The 18,439-nt window shown below is 38.2% G+C and overlaps 1 protein-coding gene across 1 annotated transcript in view; it reads right to left on the minus strand.

The window, feature by feature from the left end:
- LOC114504532 (ATP-binding cassette sub-family A member 3-like) overlaps positions 1-18,439 on the minus strand; it is a 244,777-nt gene that overhangs the window by 17,540 nt on the left and 208,798 nt on the right. Inside the window, exons 24-26 of the mRNA XM_028522197.2 lie at positions 14,997-15,003; positions 7,577-7,695; positions 7,144-7,338 (exon numbers count right to left, since the gene is read on the minus strand). Of these exons, the coding sequence (XP_028377998.1) occupies positions 7,144-7,338; positions 7,577-7,695; positions 14,997-15,003 (321 nt within the window). The remainder of the gene's footprint in view (positions 1-7,143; positions 7,339-7,576; positions 7,696-14,996; positions 15,004-18,439) is intronic.

An 18,439-nucleotide genomic window follows, 5' to 3' on the forward strand; every position in this document is an offset into this window, starting at 1 on the left:
AGAAGAATAGGGAGTACAAGACCTTGAGTAGTGTGCTAATGGGACACAAGTGAAGTGAAGGACAGTAAATTAGCAATACACTATGAAAGAGATATCAGGGGAAGCCTGTCAAATGATACAATATAACCAGCCTAGGAAAGCAGACTATACAGAAAGAAGAGGAGTACAAAAGTACTATTAAAATAAAAGATGTAAAAATAAAGGAAAAAGAATAATAATAATACAAGTATGCAATAACTTGCAGTTCTCTGTAATAGCAAAGTGAAATTTGTCTCACTGTCACAGCTGTTGTGATGCTCCTTCTTTGGGTCCAACTCTGGTCTTTTTACAGTTCCAGGGTTTTTTTTGTTTTTGTTTTTTTGGGGTTTTTTTTTTTTGGTCTCATGTCTGTTTTTTCAATTCCGCTACAGTTTTTGGTCTCTTATTTTCATATATTGAGGTACTGTGGGTTGTTTGCGCTTTTACTCTGTAGATCAGCTAGGATTTCTCCCATGTGTAGGGGGAAGTGGAATCTGCTTTGTCCTACCTCTATGCCATTTTCCTCCCCTAGTTCTCTTCCTTATGTTTAGTTTTCCTCATTTTCTGCCTCTGTTTAACTTCATTGTTTGAGTGGTTTTCCTTATTTTCTCCTTGTTGTATTTTAATTTTCCTTCTTTTACTTCACCCATGTTCCAATAACACAGAACTCTTGATTGGGTACTTTCTATTCTGTTTATCCAAGTTATATATTTCTTGTCATATTATTGTTGTTCCAGTACTATTACAACTAATTGTTGTTCCATACAATTATACATACTACACAGAAACCGTTCCTGATCTTAGCCCACTTCACTTTAATCCTAAGCATTATTATTTTTGTGGTTAACTCTAGTCTTTCTCACACTATGCTTACTTTCTACCCTTTAATCTCACTATATCTCATCATCTAACCTTGCACAAGCTCACAGTCATCTTCCCCTCTAACAAGAGTCTTATCTCTCTTTCACCTTTTATAAAAGGTGGCTAGTTGGGGGAAATATCACAGTTAACACTATATTTATCCAAAGAATCTTGTAACTCTTCTTTACTTAATGGTATTTTCAATCCCATAAAATACTCTCCCACTGTCCTACTCCATTTTGCCTACCCCCTTCCACTGATCACATACAAGAATAGATGGGAGCTGTGAACATGAGTATACCTGCTGGAGGAGAAAAACCACCAACAAAGGAACCCCAAAAGGTAAAAACCCAAGTACAGCAAGAGGGCCCACACAAACAGAAGAAAGGGCAAACCTAGAGCATCCAGACAAGAAGATCCAAGACGCCACACCACTGAACCCCATAGAATTCCTACCATAGAAGTTCACCTGACAAAGATAGCTAGAAAAGTGAAACACCAGGAAGCACAGAAACAAACAAAAAGAGTCACCTAAAATGGGGAAACAAGAACATGCAGTCAAAAGGAATGGAAGACTCCCCACTAAAAGAGCTAAATGAAATGGAGGTAACCAAGCTATGAGATGTAGAATTCAAAATAATGTTTATAAATATGCTCAAGGAACTCACAGACAACTACAAGGAAGTGAATGAGAACTACATTGGCATGAAAAAGGAAATGAAACTGTAAACAAAAACGAGGAAGAAATGAGCAATAACATTTCGGAAATAAAAAAGCACACTAGAAGGAATTAAAAGCAGGCTGGATGAAGCAGAGGATGGGATCAGCAACTGGGAGGACAAGGTAGGAAAAAAAGCACCCAGATAGAGCAAGAAAAGGAAAAACGGCTCAGAAAGAATGTGAATAGTCTTTAAGGGAAATGCAAGACAACAAGAAATGTAATAATCCGTATATGTAATAGGGATACCAGAAAAAGAAGAAGGAGAGCAAGGGATAGAAAACCTGTCTGTAAAAGTAATGATGGAAAACTTCCCTAATTTTATGATAGAAAAAGTCACACAAATCCAGGAAACAGAGCATCCCAATCAAGAGGAACACAAGGAGGCCCACTTCAAGTCACATCATAATTAAAATGGCAAAATTCTAAGACAAGGAAAGTATCTTAAAGGAAGCAAGGGAGAAACAGGAAGTGACATACAAGGCAGTGCTGATAAGCTAGCAGCTGACTTCGCAATGGAAATACTCCAAGCTGGAAGGGAATGGCAAGAAATATTCCAAGTAATGAGAACCAGAGGCCTGAAACCAAGACTACTTTAGCAAGGCTCTCAATTAAAATGGAAGGCCAAATAAGGAACTTCCTAGACAAAACAAGTCTAAAAGAAAACACCACCACCAAACTAGCTCTTCAAGAGATGCTAAAGGGACTGCTTTAAGAAAAGGAAGAAAAAGAGTGAAAGAGAGGGGGGGGACACAAGTATAAAAAATGGCAATGAATAAGTGCCTATCAATAATAACCTTAAATGTAAATGGATTAAATGCACCAATCAGAAGACATAGAATAGCTGAATAGATAAGAAAGTGTGACCCACACATGCTGCCTTCAAGAGACACACCTCAGAACAAAAGACCTACACAAACTGAAAGTGAAGGGCTGGAAACAAATATTCCAAGCAAGTGAATAGGAAATAAAAAAGTTGGGGAAGCATATTCATATCAGACAAAATAGACTTCAAAATAAGGGCCATAAAAAGAGACACCCAGTGACCAGAGGGGAGAGGGGAGGGAATTTCAGGGGAAAAGGGGAAGGGTTTGCAGGAATAAGTATAAAGGACACATGGACAATAACAAGGGTTGCGGGGGTGGAAAGGGGAGGGTGGTGGGGATGGCTTGGGGGGTTGGCTGGGATGGGGGTAAAAGGCAGAAAACTGTACTTGAACAACAATTAAAATAAAGTAAAATTTAAAAAATGAGAGACGCCCAGAAGGTCACTTCATAATACTCAAGGGAAGAATCCATCAAGAAGACATAAACATTGTAAATATATATGCACCCAACATAGGAGCACCCAAATACATAAATAAAATCTTGGAGGACTTCAAGAAAGATATTGACAGCAACACACTTATATTAGGGGATTTTAACACCCCACTGTCAACAATGGATATGTCTTCCAACTAAAATATCAAGTATGTTGTGGCATTGAACAATCCCCTAGATCAAATGGAATTAACTGTTATAAATTTATACATACATATATATGTATGTGTGTGTGTGTATAACCTTTCATCTTAAACAAATTGAACATTGCACATTTTTAAAGATAGACCATATAATAGGACACAAAATAAGCCTCAAAAAACCCAAGAAAATTGAAATTCTATAAAGGATTTTCTCACACCAGAAGGTCTTGAAACTAGAAACCAACATGAAGGAAAAAACCTAAGAACATTCAAATACATGGAGATAGAATGGAATGCTATTAAACAATGACTGGGTTAAGAATGAGATCAAGGAAAATATCAAAAAGTTTCTGGAAACTAATGAAATGAACATATAATATCACAAAACCAATGGGACACAGCAAAGACAGTCCTGAAGTGGAAGGTCATACTAACACAGGCCTGCCTAAAAAATACAAAACATTTCAAATAAACAGCCTAATTCTAAATCTACAAGAACAGGAGTTACAACAACAAACAAAGCCCAGAGTGAGTTGAAGGCAGAAAATAACCAAGATCAATCAGAGCAGAAGTAAATGACATAGGGACTAAAAGAAAAAAATCAAAGGTTGAATAAATCCAGGAACTGGTTCTTTGAAAGATTAAAAAATCTACAAGCTTTTAAGCACACTCATCAACAAAAAAAGTGAGAGGGCTCAAATAAATAAAATCAGAAATGAAGGAGGAGAGATTATAACCGATACCACAAAAATAGAAAGGATTGTAAGGAATAAGTACAAACAACTACATGCCAAGAAATTGGAAAAAAAAAGGGTGAAATGAACAAATTTCTTGACAAATATAATCTCCTAAAACTGGATTATAAAGAAGCAGAAAGCCTGAATAGACTGATAAGAGCTGATGAAATCGAAGCAGTAATAAAAAACTCCTGGCCCACAAATGCCCTAGACTGGATGGTTTCACAGGAGAATTTTACAAAACATTTAAGATAGAGCTAACCCCTATCCTTCACAGACTATTCCAAAGAATCCAAGAAGATGATAGACTCCCATACTGTTTCTATGAGGTCAGTATTGTCCTAATCCTAAAACTAGATAAAGACACAACAAAGAAAGAAAACTACAGGCTAATATTGCTGATGAACATAGACGCTAAAATCCTCAACAAAATATTGGTGAACTGCATCCAGCAACATACTAAAAAGATCATACACAATGATTCAGTGGGATTCATCTCAGAGGTGCAAGGATGGTACAATATTCATGAATTAATAAATGTAACACATCACATAAACAAAAGGAAAGACAAAAATCATATGATTATATTAATAGATGTGAAAAAAGCACTTGATAAGGTACAGCACCCATTTATGATAAAAACATTCAGCAAAGTCAAATAGAGGGAGCGTACCTTAACATAATATAGGCGATATATGAGAAAACTACAGCCAACATCATACTCAATGGGAAAACACTGAAAGCTTTCCCACCAAGATCAGGAACTAGGCAAGGATGTCTGCTGTCACCACTTCTATTTAAATAGTATTGGAAGTTCTAGCCACAGAGATCAGACAAGAAAAGAAATAAAAATCATCCAAATTGAAAGGAGGAAGTAAAGCTGTCACTGTTTGCAGATGACATGATAATGTGCATGGAAACCCTATAGACTCCACCAAAAAAAACTACTCAACTTAATAAGTGAATTTGGCTTAACAGCAGGATTCAAAGTCAATATTCAGAAATCAAAGACATTTTTGTACACCAATATTGGAGTATCAAAAACAGAAATCAGGAAAAATTTCCATTTGATATAGCAACTAGAAAAATAAAGTACTTAGGAACAAACTTAACCAAGGAGGTAAAAGACCTGTACTCAGAAAACTACAGAACAGTGAAGAAAAAAATGAAGAAAAACACAAATAAATGGAAGCATGTACCATGTTCATGGATTGGAAGAATTAACATTATCAAAATGTCCATACTATCCAAAAGAATCTATAGATTTTATTTAAAAATTCATGTAGTCTCATTCATAATAAGAAGAAAAAAGAAAACTCTACTGAAATGTCAATTTAAAAAACTTACCAGATTGGCTTCATTGTGATCAGTATAGGAAAACATGCATTCTCAAGCACTGATGGTGTAGTGCTAATTGACACACCCACTTATGGAGAGGAATTTGTCAAGGTCCAGAAAGTGGGTATAGTGTACTATTTTTCTTATGTAATAAAGTGGAAAATAGATGTTTGTAGGTGATTATGTTTACACAAAAACTGTAACATGGTAAAAGTGGTGACTTTTTTTGTGTGGACTTGTGAAGTAATGATGCCAAGGTGGGTAAGAGAGGGAGTGAACCCTGTTACTTGTATACCTTTGTTATCTGTCTATCTGTCTATCTATCTATCTATCTATCTATCTATCTATCTATCATCTATCTATTTTGTAAGTACAGGAGTCTCCATTTTCACCTCACCCCACCTTTTTATATTGTTTTATTTATGGTCCATTTGAACAAATACCTTCTTTTCTGAGATAGTTCATATTGCTATCTATTTTAAACTTCTTTTCATTGTTTTTCACTTTCATAAATATGCTCTAATTACTAAAAATTACAATCCTGTCCTTGACATCTCCTTAAACTCTGGTTGTCATTCTTTCCTCCTCTTGTTTGACAGCTGCCTTTTGTCTAGGTCTGGCCCACACTCATTTCCTACTCACTTGCCTACTTGTCATCTCACTGCATTCACGTTTCAGTAATGTCCAGTGCATGCTCTTCAGTGCTACCTTGCCTGACAACTGTTTCATTCCTTTTTGAAATTTTCTCTTTATGTAGATTGTATGTTGAAACTTTATCTAGATTATTCTCCTAACTCACTAATTCTCCCCAATTTCATTTCCAGTTATTTTCTCCCTTCATACTTAGAAATGTTTATAGTCCTCAGGATTCACCCCATATCTTTCTTCTCATAATTATAACACTCTGAATAGATTATCTAATCTATTTCCACAGTTTAAATTTCACTTGTAGCTCAACAAATCCCAAATTCATATCCCTATATCAACATTCTAACATAGTTCCAACTATTGGATAGTCTCCCATTTGGATGTGTCACAGATATCTTAAAATCAACATATGCTCCTCCAAATACACCCATCTCCTGTGTTGACTGTCTTGGTGAATGAAACTTTCACTCATTCACTGGCTCAAGATAGAAATCTGGGAAATATCGTAGGTTCCTTTCTTTTCCTTATAACCTAGAGTCTAAATGCTATGATTTTTTAAAAATTATTTTGCTGTCATTCAATTACAGTTGTCTGCATTTCCCCCCCCACCACTCTCCCCCACCCCAGCCAACCCCACCTCTCTCTCTTGCTTGGTTTTGTCTATGTGTCCTTTATAGTAATTCCTGAAAACCCTTACCCCCACAGTCCCCTCCCCTCTCCCCTCTGGTATCATTAGATTGTTTTTAATTTCAATGTATCTGGTTATATTTTGCTTGCATTTTTCTTTTGTTGATTATGTTCAGGACAAATACCATATGATCTCACCTTTAACTGGAACATAAATGCTGTGAGTTTTATGTTCTTGATATTTCACTAGTTTTTATAATCATTATTTTATATCAAACTATAGTTATTTCAAGCACATTAAGTGAAATAACTGTGCTTCTTGTTTCTAGTTTGAACCATTTGCAGTATTTATATTTTGCTTCAGCCAGAAAGAATATTTGCCTTTTCCCAAATTCACTGTTATCAGGACTATCACTGTCCTTAGAGTATGTTATTACTTTTGAGTAAAGAATCATTCTCTCTCTCTCCTACCTATCCATCAATAACCTATCCATCATCTATTTATCTATTGATCATCTATCATCATCCTCTATCTTCTATCTAATCTATCATTACCTGTCTATATTCTATTATCTATCTATCTATCTATCTATCTATCTATCATCATCATCATCTACCTATCATCTATCATCTTATATAGCTGAATGATTCCAGCTTCCCTTCCATGTCCCTGGCTCACTTGCCTGGTTACCTTCTCCCTTGGGAACCAATTCAATGATTAGAATCATGCATACCTTTCTGATATTTTCAGTGATGCTAATGCCATCAATTAACACAACTCCAGAAGTGGTGGTCTCATCTCCAGTCAACATTTTCAATGTAGTGGTCTTCCCAGCTCCATTTAAGCCAAGTAATCCAAAGCATTCAGACTTTTTGACGATAAGGGAAATATTTCTTACAGCCTTTACAACTGGACATTTATAATAAATCTGTAAACATTAAAAAAATCATAATGTACTGAAGCAATGTTTATTGGTCAACCACAACTATAACCTCAGGTCCCTGTGGACTGCCGCCTGTGAAGACTTTTACAAGAAAACTTTCCCTTTAAGCCATCTGTTTTACCAGAATATATATAGATCCCATGGAAGTCCACTGAATTAGTAACACTATCAATAGATTCTTGATAGGGATAAAGCTCAGGGCAATGTCACTGAATCACTTTACCTTTGTAAGTTCTTTGAGAAGCAATGGGCTGTTCTTCAATTTATGAGGCTGTGTCAAGACTTCCTTCCTTTCATTTTCTATATTTTCATCTTTATATTCCTTGCTTACTTTGATGGACACTGTAGCCTATGTTTTCAAAACAAGGATGTGAATACACTTTAGATATCTTGTATAAATTGAGGTATTTTGAAAGTTGAAGGAGTAATTACAAAGATGTAAGAAAATGTTAGGCTAATTTTCAAAAACCTTCCTACCAGTTTCCTAAACTTTTATGAACAAATTTATTTTTGACTTGCTTAGTTTTGGAAACTATAGACATGAACAAGTTTTTCTGCAACTGTGAGTAAGCAGTATGTTCTTGCCAGTAAGATGGAAACTTCATGGAAAACGAAAGCCACATTGATACTATTATTGTCTAGTATAATTTGTTACAATTAAAATATGTTCAAGAGACCATGGGAACCAAGGAGAAGAATGGACTGTGCCTTTTTGAGGGACAGCCTCTCTATAAGTGAAAGCTGAGCTGAGAATGAAGAATAAACAAAGATTTATTGAGAGAATGAAGGAAGGGTGGAGATAAGAAGAAAGCCCACTATCAGCAATGGGAACATAGTGAAAGATACAGGAATGAAACAACTCAGCACGTCTTGTGAATAGTAATTTGTACTGTTTCAGCAAAAAGATTGTTGAGTTGAATTGACTATTTTTACATTGAGTACTCACTTAACAGTATTGGTTAAGGAGGAGTAGAGATGAGAATATGATCAGCTCAGTAAACATCCAAATAAAAAAGTGGAGAAAACTGTACTTGAACAACAATAAAAAATATTAAAAAAAAAAAGGAATTAGAAGAGAACAGCTTTAAGAACTTTTTCTTTTCCACTTTCAAAAGTGGTTGTATAGATGTAGTAAGAATGAATACCTTGCTCTGTTTTCAGTCTTAGGGAGAAGAGTAAGTCTTTTACCATTGCATTTGCTGCAGGCTTTATATGTATAAGCAGATGCCACTGGTCAGGTTCAGATAGTTTCTTTTCCATAGTTTGCAAACAGTTTTTATATAAATTGGCATGAAATGTTGATACAAACATGTGGTTTTTCTTCTCGTTGTTATTAATACAAGGGTAACACTGATTGATTTTCAAATATTAAACTAGCATTTTTTTTACACTGAATAGTATTTATTATCTCAGGCACCACTAGCATTCATCACATTTGGAAGTGAGTACACATACATGGCTTATGAAGGCTATGGATGTGTTTTCCCATAAACCTGCTTGGTATAATATTCTTTTAAAATATATTTTTAATTTCTTTATTGTTTTTCAAGTACAGTTCTCTCAATTTTCTCCCCACCACCCCAGCCAGCCTTCGCCATCTCCCACCCTTGATCCTACCCTCTTTGTCTTTCTCCATGTGTCATTTATACATGTTCTTTGACAACCCTTCTTGCTTTTCCCACCATTATCCTCTCCCACCTCCCCCCTGGTTACTGTCAGTTTGTTATTTACTTGAATGTCTCTGGTTATATTTTGCTTGCTTGTTTGTTTTGTTGATTAGGTTCAACTTATAGGTGAGATCATATGGTATTTCTTTCACCACCTGTATTATTTACTTACCATTATACCCTTCAGCTCCATCCATGCTGTCATGAAGGGCAGGAGCTCCTTCTTTCTTTCTCCTGTGTAGTATTCCATTGTGTAAGTGTATCATACTTTTTTGATCCACTCATTCACTAATGGTCACTTAGGTTGCTTGCAGCAATTGCCTATTGTAAATTGTGCTGATATGAACATTGGGATGCATAGGTTCTTTTGAATTGGTGTTTCAGCATTCTTAGGGTATAATCCCATGTATATTTTATTGCTTATGCTATGATTATAGTTGGCTCATTTTTTCCCTCACCTTTATTTCGTTCTTCCCTGCAACCCCCTCCAACCAGAATGCCCCCTCTTAGGTCATGTCCATGGGTCATACATATAAGTTCTTTGGATTCTCCATTTCCTGTACTATTCTTAACTATCCCCTATCTTGTACTATCATTTATGCTTCTTATCCCCTGTACCTTTTTCCCCATTCTTACCCTTCCTCTCCTCACTGATAACCCTCCATGTGATCTGCATTTCTGTGATTCTGTTCCTGTTCTACTTGCTTAGTTTGTTTTTGTTTTCTTTTTAGATTCAATTTTTGATAGTTGTTTGTTGTCATTTTACAGTTCATATTTTTAATCATCTTCTTTTCTTATATATTCCCTTTAACATTTCATATAATAAGGGCTTGGTGATGAACTCCTTTAACTTTACTGTATCTGGGAAGCACTTTATCTGCCCTTCCATTATAAATTACAGTTGTGCTGGATAGAGAAATCTTGGATGTAGGTTTTTGCCTTTAATGACTTTCAACACTTCTTGCCAGCCCCTTCTGGCCTGTAAGGTTTCCTTGAAAAAATCAGTTGACGGTATTATGGGAATTCCTTTGTAGGTAACTGTCTCCTTTTCTTTTGCTGCTCTTAAGATTCTATCTTTATGTTTAACCTTGGGTAACTTAATGATTATGTGCCTTGGTGTGTTCCTCCTTGGGCCCGACTTCTTTGGGACTCTGAGCTTCCTGGACTTCCTGGAAGTCTATTTCCTTTGCCAGATTGGGGAAGTTCTCCTTCATTATGTTTTCAATTTCTTGTTCTTCTCTTCTGGCACCCCTGTGATTCAGATATTGGAATGTTTAAGGTTGTCCCAGAGGTTCCTAAGCCTCTTGTAATTTTTTTGAATTCCTATTTCTTCATTCTGTACTGGTTGATTGTTTATTTCTTCCTTCTATTCCAAATCATTGATTTGAGTCCTGTTTTTCTTTTCCCCTTCACTATTGGTTCCTGTATATGTTTATTTCACTTTGCACAGCCTTCACTTTTCCACTATTTTGTGACTATACTCAACCATTTCTGTGAGCATCCTAATTACCAGTGTTCTGTACTATGTATCTGGTAGTTTTGACGATAACTTTATCACTTAGTTCTATTTTTGGAGCTTTGATCTGTTTTCATTTGGGTGATATTTTTTTGTCTTGTCACACCTGTTATGTTGTAATGGGTGGAGCCTTAGGTATTTGGGCAGGGCAACCCACTTTGCTGTGTTGTGGTGCTGTATGTGGGGGAGGGGTCAGAGAGGGAACAATGCTGCTTGCTGACTCTCAGCTGGCTTTCAGTCACTTCCCTTTACCACTACCCACAAGCAAATTGGGCCCTTATGCTGATTCTTGGGTGTGCAGGCTTGTTTATGTTCTAGGACCTTGGGGGTCTCTCCAATGAACTCTCCTGTGAGGAGATACTCCTGTGAGTATCTCCTGCTGCTGCAACTCCCACCGGTTTTTTACCAGAGCCAGAGGTTTTGAGACACTCTATTCCTGCATTGGAACCTTGGGCTGTGAGTTCTGTCTTTCTTCCCAGGTGTTTCTCTCAGTTTATCTGCATGCAAATGTGGGACTTCCCACTCTGTCAGCCACCACCTCATCCACCTGGTGCTCCAACCACTGCTGTGCCACATGTCCTCTCCTCCCTGGCTGCCAATCTCTGCCCCTCCTACCAGTCTGAATGAATGTTTCTTCTTTAACTTCTTGGTTGTCAGATTTCATACAGTTCAGTTTCCTGGTGGTTCTGGTTATTTTTTGTTTTCAGATTTGTTTTTGTCCTTTGGTTGTGCGAAGAGGCATAGTGTATCTACCTATGCCTCCATTTTGGCCAGAAGTAGGTCTATAAGTTGGTTTTAATGATAGATTAGGTTAGGGTGAAACTTGAAAAGAGTTAAGGACAAGTTTCAGATTTGTTTTTTGAATACAAGAATATAAATGATGGTGTTTTTTATTGAGGAGGAAACACTGAAGGTTTTATGATACTGGAAGAAGAGGACATTGAAGATGTTGATAAGCAACAATAACACTCCTAGTAAAAGCAAACATTTATTTTTTATTATGTGATGGGTATGAGCTCTTCAAAGATAATAAATCTTCTTAATAACCATATGAAACAAAGTTTATTATGATCTCATGTATGTAATGGAAATATATGAATAAACAATGGCCAGATTTTTAAAAAACTTAATGAAAAATATTAACCTATACATCCAGGAATTTAAATGAACTCCACATATTGTAGTTTCAACACAAGAAGATCAACAAGATTAAGAGGTAACTTCTCATGAAATCAATAGTCTATGTCATAGAAACAATGGGGTCAGTAGTATAACATATTCAAAATGTGGAAAGAAAAAATATCTACCAAGATGGCATATTAGGTAAACACAGCTCACCTCGCAAAACCACATCTAAAATACAGAACAGCCATCACTCAGAACCATCATAAATTGAGTTGAATGGAAGCCTGACAACTACAGAATTAAATCACATCCATCCACACTGGTAGGAGGGGCAGAGATGAGGAATGGGCTGGTCATACACCCACATGTGGTGGATAAAAATTTGGGAGGGATATCTCAGGAGTGAGGAGTCCCAGCTCCAAACCAGAACTCCCAGCTCAGGGTTCTAGTACCAGGAATATAAGACCCCATAACTTCTGGCTGCAAAAACCTGGAGGGATTGAGTTAATGGAAGAAAATTCTGGAGTTCCAAGCAGTTCCTCTTAAAGAGCCCACACATGGAATTACACAGATTCACTTCCTCTGAGTTCCAGTACCTGGGTAGCAGATTGAAAGGCACCAATGGCATACAGGGAGAAACTGAAGTATCTGGCATAAAAGCAGAAGTTCAAGGACAGCTTTCTCCCAGAAAGAAATGTGGGCAGAGGCCATTTTCCCTTTGCTGAGCCCTCCCTGTAGAGAGCCACAGAGCCCACAGACTTGTGTCATATCTGAGACTCCATCAACTTGGTTAAATTGCCCCACCCTCAAAATCCCCTCAGACTCTGTCCCACCAAACTTACAGCCTATCCAATCTGTAAACCCTGTATTGTACATATGAATCCTGGTCTTGGCTCATGCTTCACAACTTCTTATTCCTCTCAAGCAAGCAACAGCCATCCTCAGTGAGCCCCTAGCTCCCACATCCCTTGCTAAATGGCTTTGGGCCTGGCACTAGCAGCAGCAGCTTATATTCTTAGCTTGGCTTCATCTGGGAATCTCCAGCCAAGCACAAGTACCAGTCATCTTAGGTTGCTTTATAGATCATGTAGGTTGACTCTGGACCAAAGATAGGTGGAGGCTGACGTTGGCCTGTACCACCTGAGAAACTCCAGAGCTTGCACACCCAGTGGAAAGCTACAGACCATATCAGAGCACCACCACTATGCCTCTGGACAGCTGATCCTCCATGGAGGGTGGAGTTTGGTGGTTAGTGGTCACAACCAGTCCTTGCAGCTGACCAGCCTGGGTAAATCCTTGCCATTGACCTGCAGTTAGCAATGTATGCTCAACTACAAGAGGAGGGTGTGCTCAGTACACACAAAGGGTGTACCTCAATTACCCAGCTTGAGTGATAGGGGGCACTGTGCCACTAGACCCTACAGGATATCTACTACATTAGGCCATGATACCAAGACAGGGAGTCAGTCATAGCAGCTCTACCTAATACATAGAAACAAACACAGGGAGGCTGCCCAAATGAGGAGACAAAGAAACATGGCCAAATGGAAGACTAGATTAAAACTCCACAAAAAGAACTAAACCAAATGGAGATGAACAACATATCAGATGCAGAATCCAAAACACTGGCTATAAGGAACTTAGTGAGGACCTCAAAAGCATGAAAAAGATCCAGTCAGAAATGAAGGATACATGAATTGAAATAAAGAACAATTTATGTGGAAGCAATAGGAGAGTGGATGAAGCCAAAATCAGATCAATGATTTGGGATATAAGGATGCAAAAAACAACCAACCAGAACAAGAAGAAGAAAAAAATCCAAAAAAAAAAATGAGGACAGAATAAACAGCCCCTGGGACAACGTCAAGCATTCCAACATTCACATTATAGGTGTGACAGAAGGAGAAGAGAAAGAGCAAGAAACTGGAAATCTATTTGGAAAAATAATGAAAGAAAACTTCCCTAATTTGGTGAAGGAAATAGACATGTAACTCCAGGAAGAACAGAGAGTCCTAAACAAGATAGATGCCAAGAGGCCCACTCCATGACACATTATAATTAAAATGCAGAAGTTTAAAGATAAAGAGAGAATCTTAAAAGCAGCAAGAGAAAAGTAGTTAGTTACCTACAGGGGCATTTCCATAAGACTGTCAGCTGATTTCTTAAAAGAAGCTTTAAAGACTAGAAAGGATTGGCAAGAAATATTGAAAAATCATGAAAAGCAGGGACCTCCAGCCAAGATTGCTCTACTCACCAAATATGTCATTCAGGAATGAAGGGCAGATAAAGAGCTGCCTGGACCCCCTACCCCACCCCCAAAAGAAACAACTAAAGGAATTCATCATCACCAAGCCATTATTATATGAAATGTTAAATGTACTTATTTAAGAATAAGGAGAAGAGCAAAACTATGAACAATAAAATGACAATATATACATACCTATCAACAATTCAATCTAAGGAACAAACTAAGCCAAGAAGAAGAACAGAGACAGAATAATCTATATAGAGAGTATTTTGATGGTTGCCAGATGGGAGGGGGGTGTTGGGGGATGCGTGTAGAGGTGAGGTGGATTAAGAAGTAGTTACAGAATAGGCAGGGGGATATAAAGTAGAGTATAGGAAATGGAGTAGCCAAAGAACTTATATGCATGATCCATGGACATGAACAATGGTGGGGTGATTGACTGAGGGAGTAGAGTGTGTTTGTTGAAGGAAGCAAAGGGGGAGAAATTGGGACAAATTAAATAGCATAATCAATAAGATATAATTTAGAAAAAAACTTATCAGTGAAGGTATAGTATCTTTTACCTTCTATAATTCATGAACTATTTTTTACTTCTTATTGATAGTCATAATTTTTTCTCATTTGGGAATGTTAAGAGATCTGAGATTGAACTTTTGGCTTAAAGAACATAAGAAATTTAAAAAAAAAGAGCATAGGAAATTCAGTGTACATTGGCTTAAGGATATCAAGGCTAATCAGAATAGTTTATTAGATTTCTATATAAAATTTGGGGCCTTGGTCTAATCTAAACATTATTCCTTTGCTTGGCCCTGTTTTTGCAATATACGGGAGCATTAACAAAAAAGGAAGACTTTAGAAGCCAAATAGTCTTATAATTTTATCATGAAAGTTCCTTCATTATAGTTCTCTTTTTCATACCTGAAGAAGTGTGAAATAGCTCTTGGGCTCTTGTCCCAGCCTAAGAAAGTCAGGGCAAGAAAAAGTCTCAAGGTAACATCCTCAAGTTTGATTCTAGGCACCAGAAAAAAAGTCCTTTTTCCCCATGGTGCTCAAAACTTAAATGTCTTTTTGTAGCCATGTCTTGGACTAGGCGTCTTTAGATTTGAGTAATAAGATCTGTAAAGGCTTTGGTGTAAAAGTAAGAGGAACAGTACTTTTGATTTGTTATATAGTTCTAGACATTAATTAGCAACACATAACAGGCAACTGAATTATCAGTTGACTGCTAATCATACTAATCAGAACTCCAAGTGGTAGTGGAGGTCATTATGGTCTCAAGGTATCTTCCCTTATGAAATATTAGAGATATTCAGACTCACAGAAATTTATGGCCAAGATCTCAAGAGCCACCCTGAAATAGTACCCAGAAACAGAATTGGGATGAATAAAGAGAAGTTACAAAGAGATAGATGTAGTGGTTTTCTGCCTCAAGAGAAGTGCTAATATTCTGAGCAAATGGAACACTAAAGTAATTTTTAAAACTCCTGGCAAACTCTGAAACTATGTAAAATTATGAGAGCTATGTAGAGCGATAATTAGTAATCTGACTGGTAGGGGTATGATGTCCTACTGTGCCACATTGTTTTAAGTTTATTTTTTTAAAATATATTTTATTGATTATGCTATTACAGTTGTCCCATTTCCCTTCTTCACTCACCTCCACCCTGTACACCCTCTCCCACCCACATTCCCCTCCTTTAGTTCATGTCCATGTGTTATACTTATAAGTTCTTTAGCTTCTACATTTCTCATACTATCCTTACCCTCCCCATCTATTTTCTACCTACCATCTATGCTTCTTATTCTCTGTACCTTTTTTCCCTCCCTCCTCCTCCCACTCCCCTGTTGCTAAACTTCCATGTGATCTCCATTTCTGCGGTTCTGTTCCTGTTCTAGTTGTTTTTTTTTTTAATATATTTTATTGATTATGCTATTACAGTTGTCCCATTTCCCCCTTCACTCCCCTCCACCCTGTGCCCCCTCTCCCACCTACGTTCCCCCCATTTAGTCCATGTCCATGTGTCATACTTATGAGTTCTTTAGCTTCTACTTTTCCTGTACTATTCTTGCCCTCCCCCTATCTATTTTCAACCTACATTCTATGCTACTTATTCTCTATACCTTTTCCCCCTCTCTCCTCCTCCCACCCCTACTGCTAGCCCCCCATGAGCCCTCCATTTCTGTGGTTCTGTTCCTATTCTAGTTGTTTGCTTAGTTTCTTTTGGTTTTGCTTTAGGTGTGGTTGTTAATAATTGTGAGTTTGCTGTCCTTTTCCTATACATCTCTTTTCTTTATCTTCTTTTCTTAGAAAAGTCCCTTTAGCATTTCATAAAGTAAGGGCTTGGTGATGATGAACTCCTTTAATTTGACCTTATCTGAGAAGCACTTTATCTGCCCTTCCATTCTAAATGAGAACTTTGCTGGATAGAGCAATCTGGGATGTAGGTCCTTGTCTTTCATGACTTGGAATATTTCTTTCCAGCCCCTTCTTGCCTGTAAGGTCTCTTTGGAGAAATCAGCTGACAGTCTGATGGGAACTCCTTTGTAGGTTACCGTCCCCTTACGTCTTGCTGCTTCTAGGGTTCTCTCCTTCGTTTTTACCTTGGCTAATGTAATTATGATGTGCCTTGGTGTGTTTCTTCTTGGGTCCAACTTCTTTGGGGCTCTCTGAGCTTCTTGGATTTCTTGGAAGACTGTTCCCTTTGCCAGATTGGGGAAGTTCTCCTTTATTATTTGTTCAAATACGTGCTCAATCTGTTGCTTTTCCCCTTCTGATTCTGGTACCCCTATAATTCGGATATTGGAACATTTAAAGGTGTCTTGGATGCTCTTAATCTTTTCCTCAATTTTTTGAATTCTTATTTCATCATGCTTTCCTGCTTGGTTGATTCTATCTTCCTTCTGGTCCACTGTATTGTTTTGAGACTCAGATTCCTTCCTTTCACTATTGGCTCTCCTCCGCGTGTCTTCCTGCATCTGTTTTATGGTAATCTGCATTCTTTCATCTAAATTTCGTCCAAAATCAACCAGTTCCGTGAGCTTTCTGATCACCAGTGTTTTGAACTGCGCATCTGATAGATTGGCTAATTCTTGGTCGCTCAAAAGGATGAGTCCTGGGGGACTGATCTGCTCTGTTGAAAACATTTTTTTTCCCCCCTGTCTCTCCTCCCCCCCACTCCCCCGGTCTGGTTGCTCTCGTTATGGTGGGGGGGCGGAGCCTTAGGTGCTCACCAGGGCTGGGCACCCCAGTCACTAGATTGTGACGTTATATGTGGGGGCGGGGCGTGAGCGGGAGCGGGGCGGGAGCAAACAATGGCGGTAGTTCCGTTCCCCTGGACTCAGACCCTTGTCTGGGCTTCTGGGCCGAGAGTTCTGCCCTGGTCCACAATCGCTACCCCTCTGGGTCTGCCAGCCGCAGCTTGCGTACTCAGGGATCACCGCTGCCTTCTTGTGCCCCCGGATGGCTTTTATGCCGATTTCACGCCAAACCTTCCCCCGACCTTCGCGCCGCTGACCCGAGCCAGCCCTGCGCCCGCCCGGCTGGTCTTCTCCTACCAGTCCGGATGAACGTGTCTACTTCAACTTCTTGGCTGCCCGACTTCCAATCAGATAAATCTTCTGCCGGATCTGGGTGTTATTCTGATAGTAAATTATTGTTGTAAATTATTGGTTTTCTAATCTTGGTTGTACGAGGAGGTACGGTGCGTCCACCTATTCCTCCATCTTGCTGGAAGTCCTAAAGTCAGATGAGTCCCTTTAACATTTCATAATATAAGGGCTTGGTGATGATGAACTCCTTTAACTTGACCTTATCTGAGAAGCACTTTATCTGCCCTTCCATTTTAAATGAAAGCTTTGCTGGATAGAGCAATCTTGGATGTAGGTCCTTGCCTTTCATGATTTGGAATACTTCTTTCCAGCCCCTTCTTGTCTGCAAGGTCTCTTTTGAGAAATCAGCTGACAGTCTGATGGGAACTCCTTTGTAGGTTACTGTTTTCTTATCTCTTGCTGCTTCTAGGATTCTCTCCTTCATTTTTACCTTGGCTAGTGTAATTATGATGTGCCTTGGTGTGTTCCTCCTTGGATCCAACTTCTTTGGGACACTATGAGCTACGTGGACTTCCTGGAAGTCTATTTCCTTTGCCAGAATGGGGAAGTTCTCCTTTATTATTTGTTCAAATAAGTTTTCCATTTTTTGCTCTTCCTCTTCTCCTTCTGGTACCCCTATAATTTGGATGTTGGAATGTTTAAAGATATCCTGGAGGTTCCTAGGCTTCTCCTCATTTTTTTGAATTCTTATTTCTCCATTCTTTCCTGTTTGGTTATTTCTTCCTTTCTTCTGGTCCACTCTATTGTTTTGAGTCCCCTTCCCATCACTATTGGTTCCCTATGCATTTTCCTTAATTTCTCTTATAGCCTGCATTTGTTCATCTAATTTGTGACCAAAATCAACCAATTCTGTGAGCTTCCTGACCACCAGTGTTTTGAACTGTGCATCTGATAGGTTGGCTATCTCTCTGTTGCTTAAAA

Source organism: Phyllostomus discolor, chromosome 3 (genome assembly GCF_004126475.2).
Source record: "Phyllostomus discolor isolate MPI-MPIP mPhyDis1 chromosome 3, mPhyDis1.pri.v3, whole genome shotgun sequence".
In the NCBI taxonomy this organism is placed as follows: Eukaryota; Metazoa; Chordata; class Mammalia; order Chiroptera; family Phyllostomidae; genus Phyllostomus; species Phyllostomus discolor.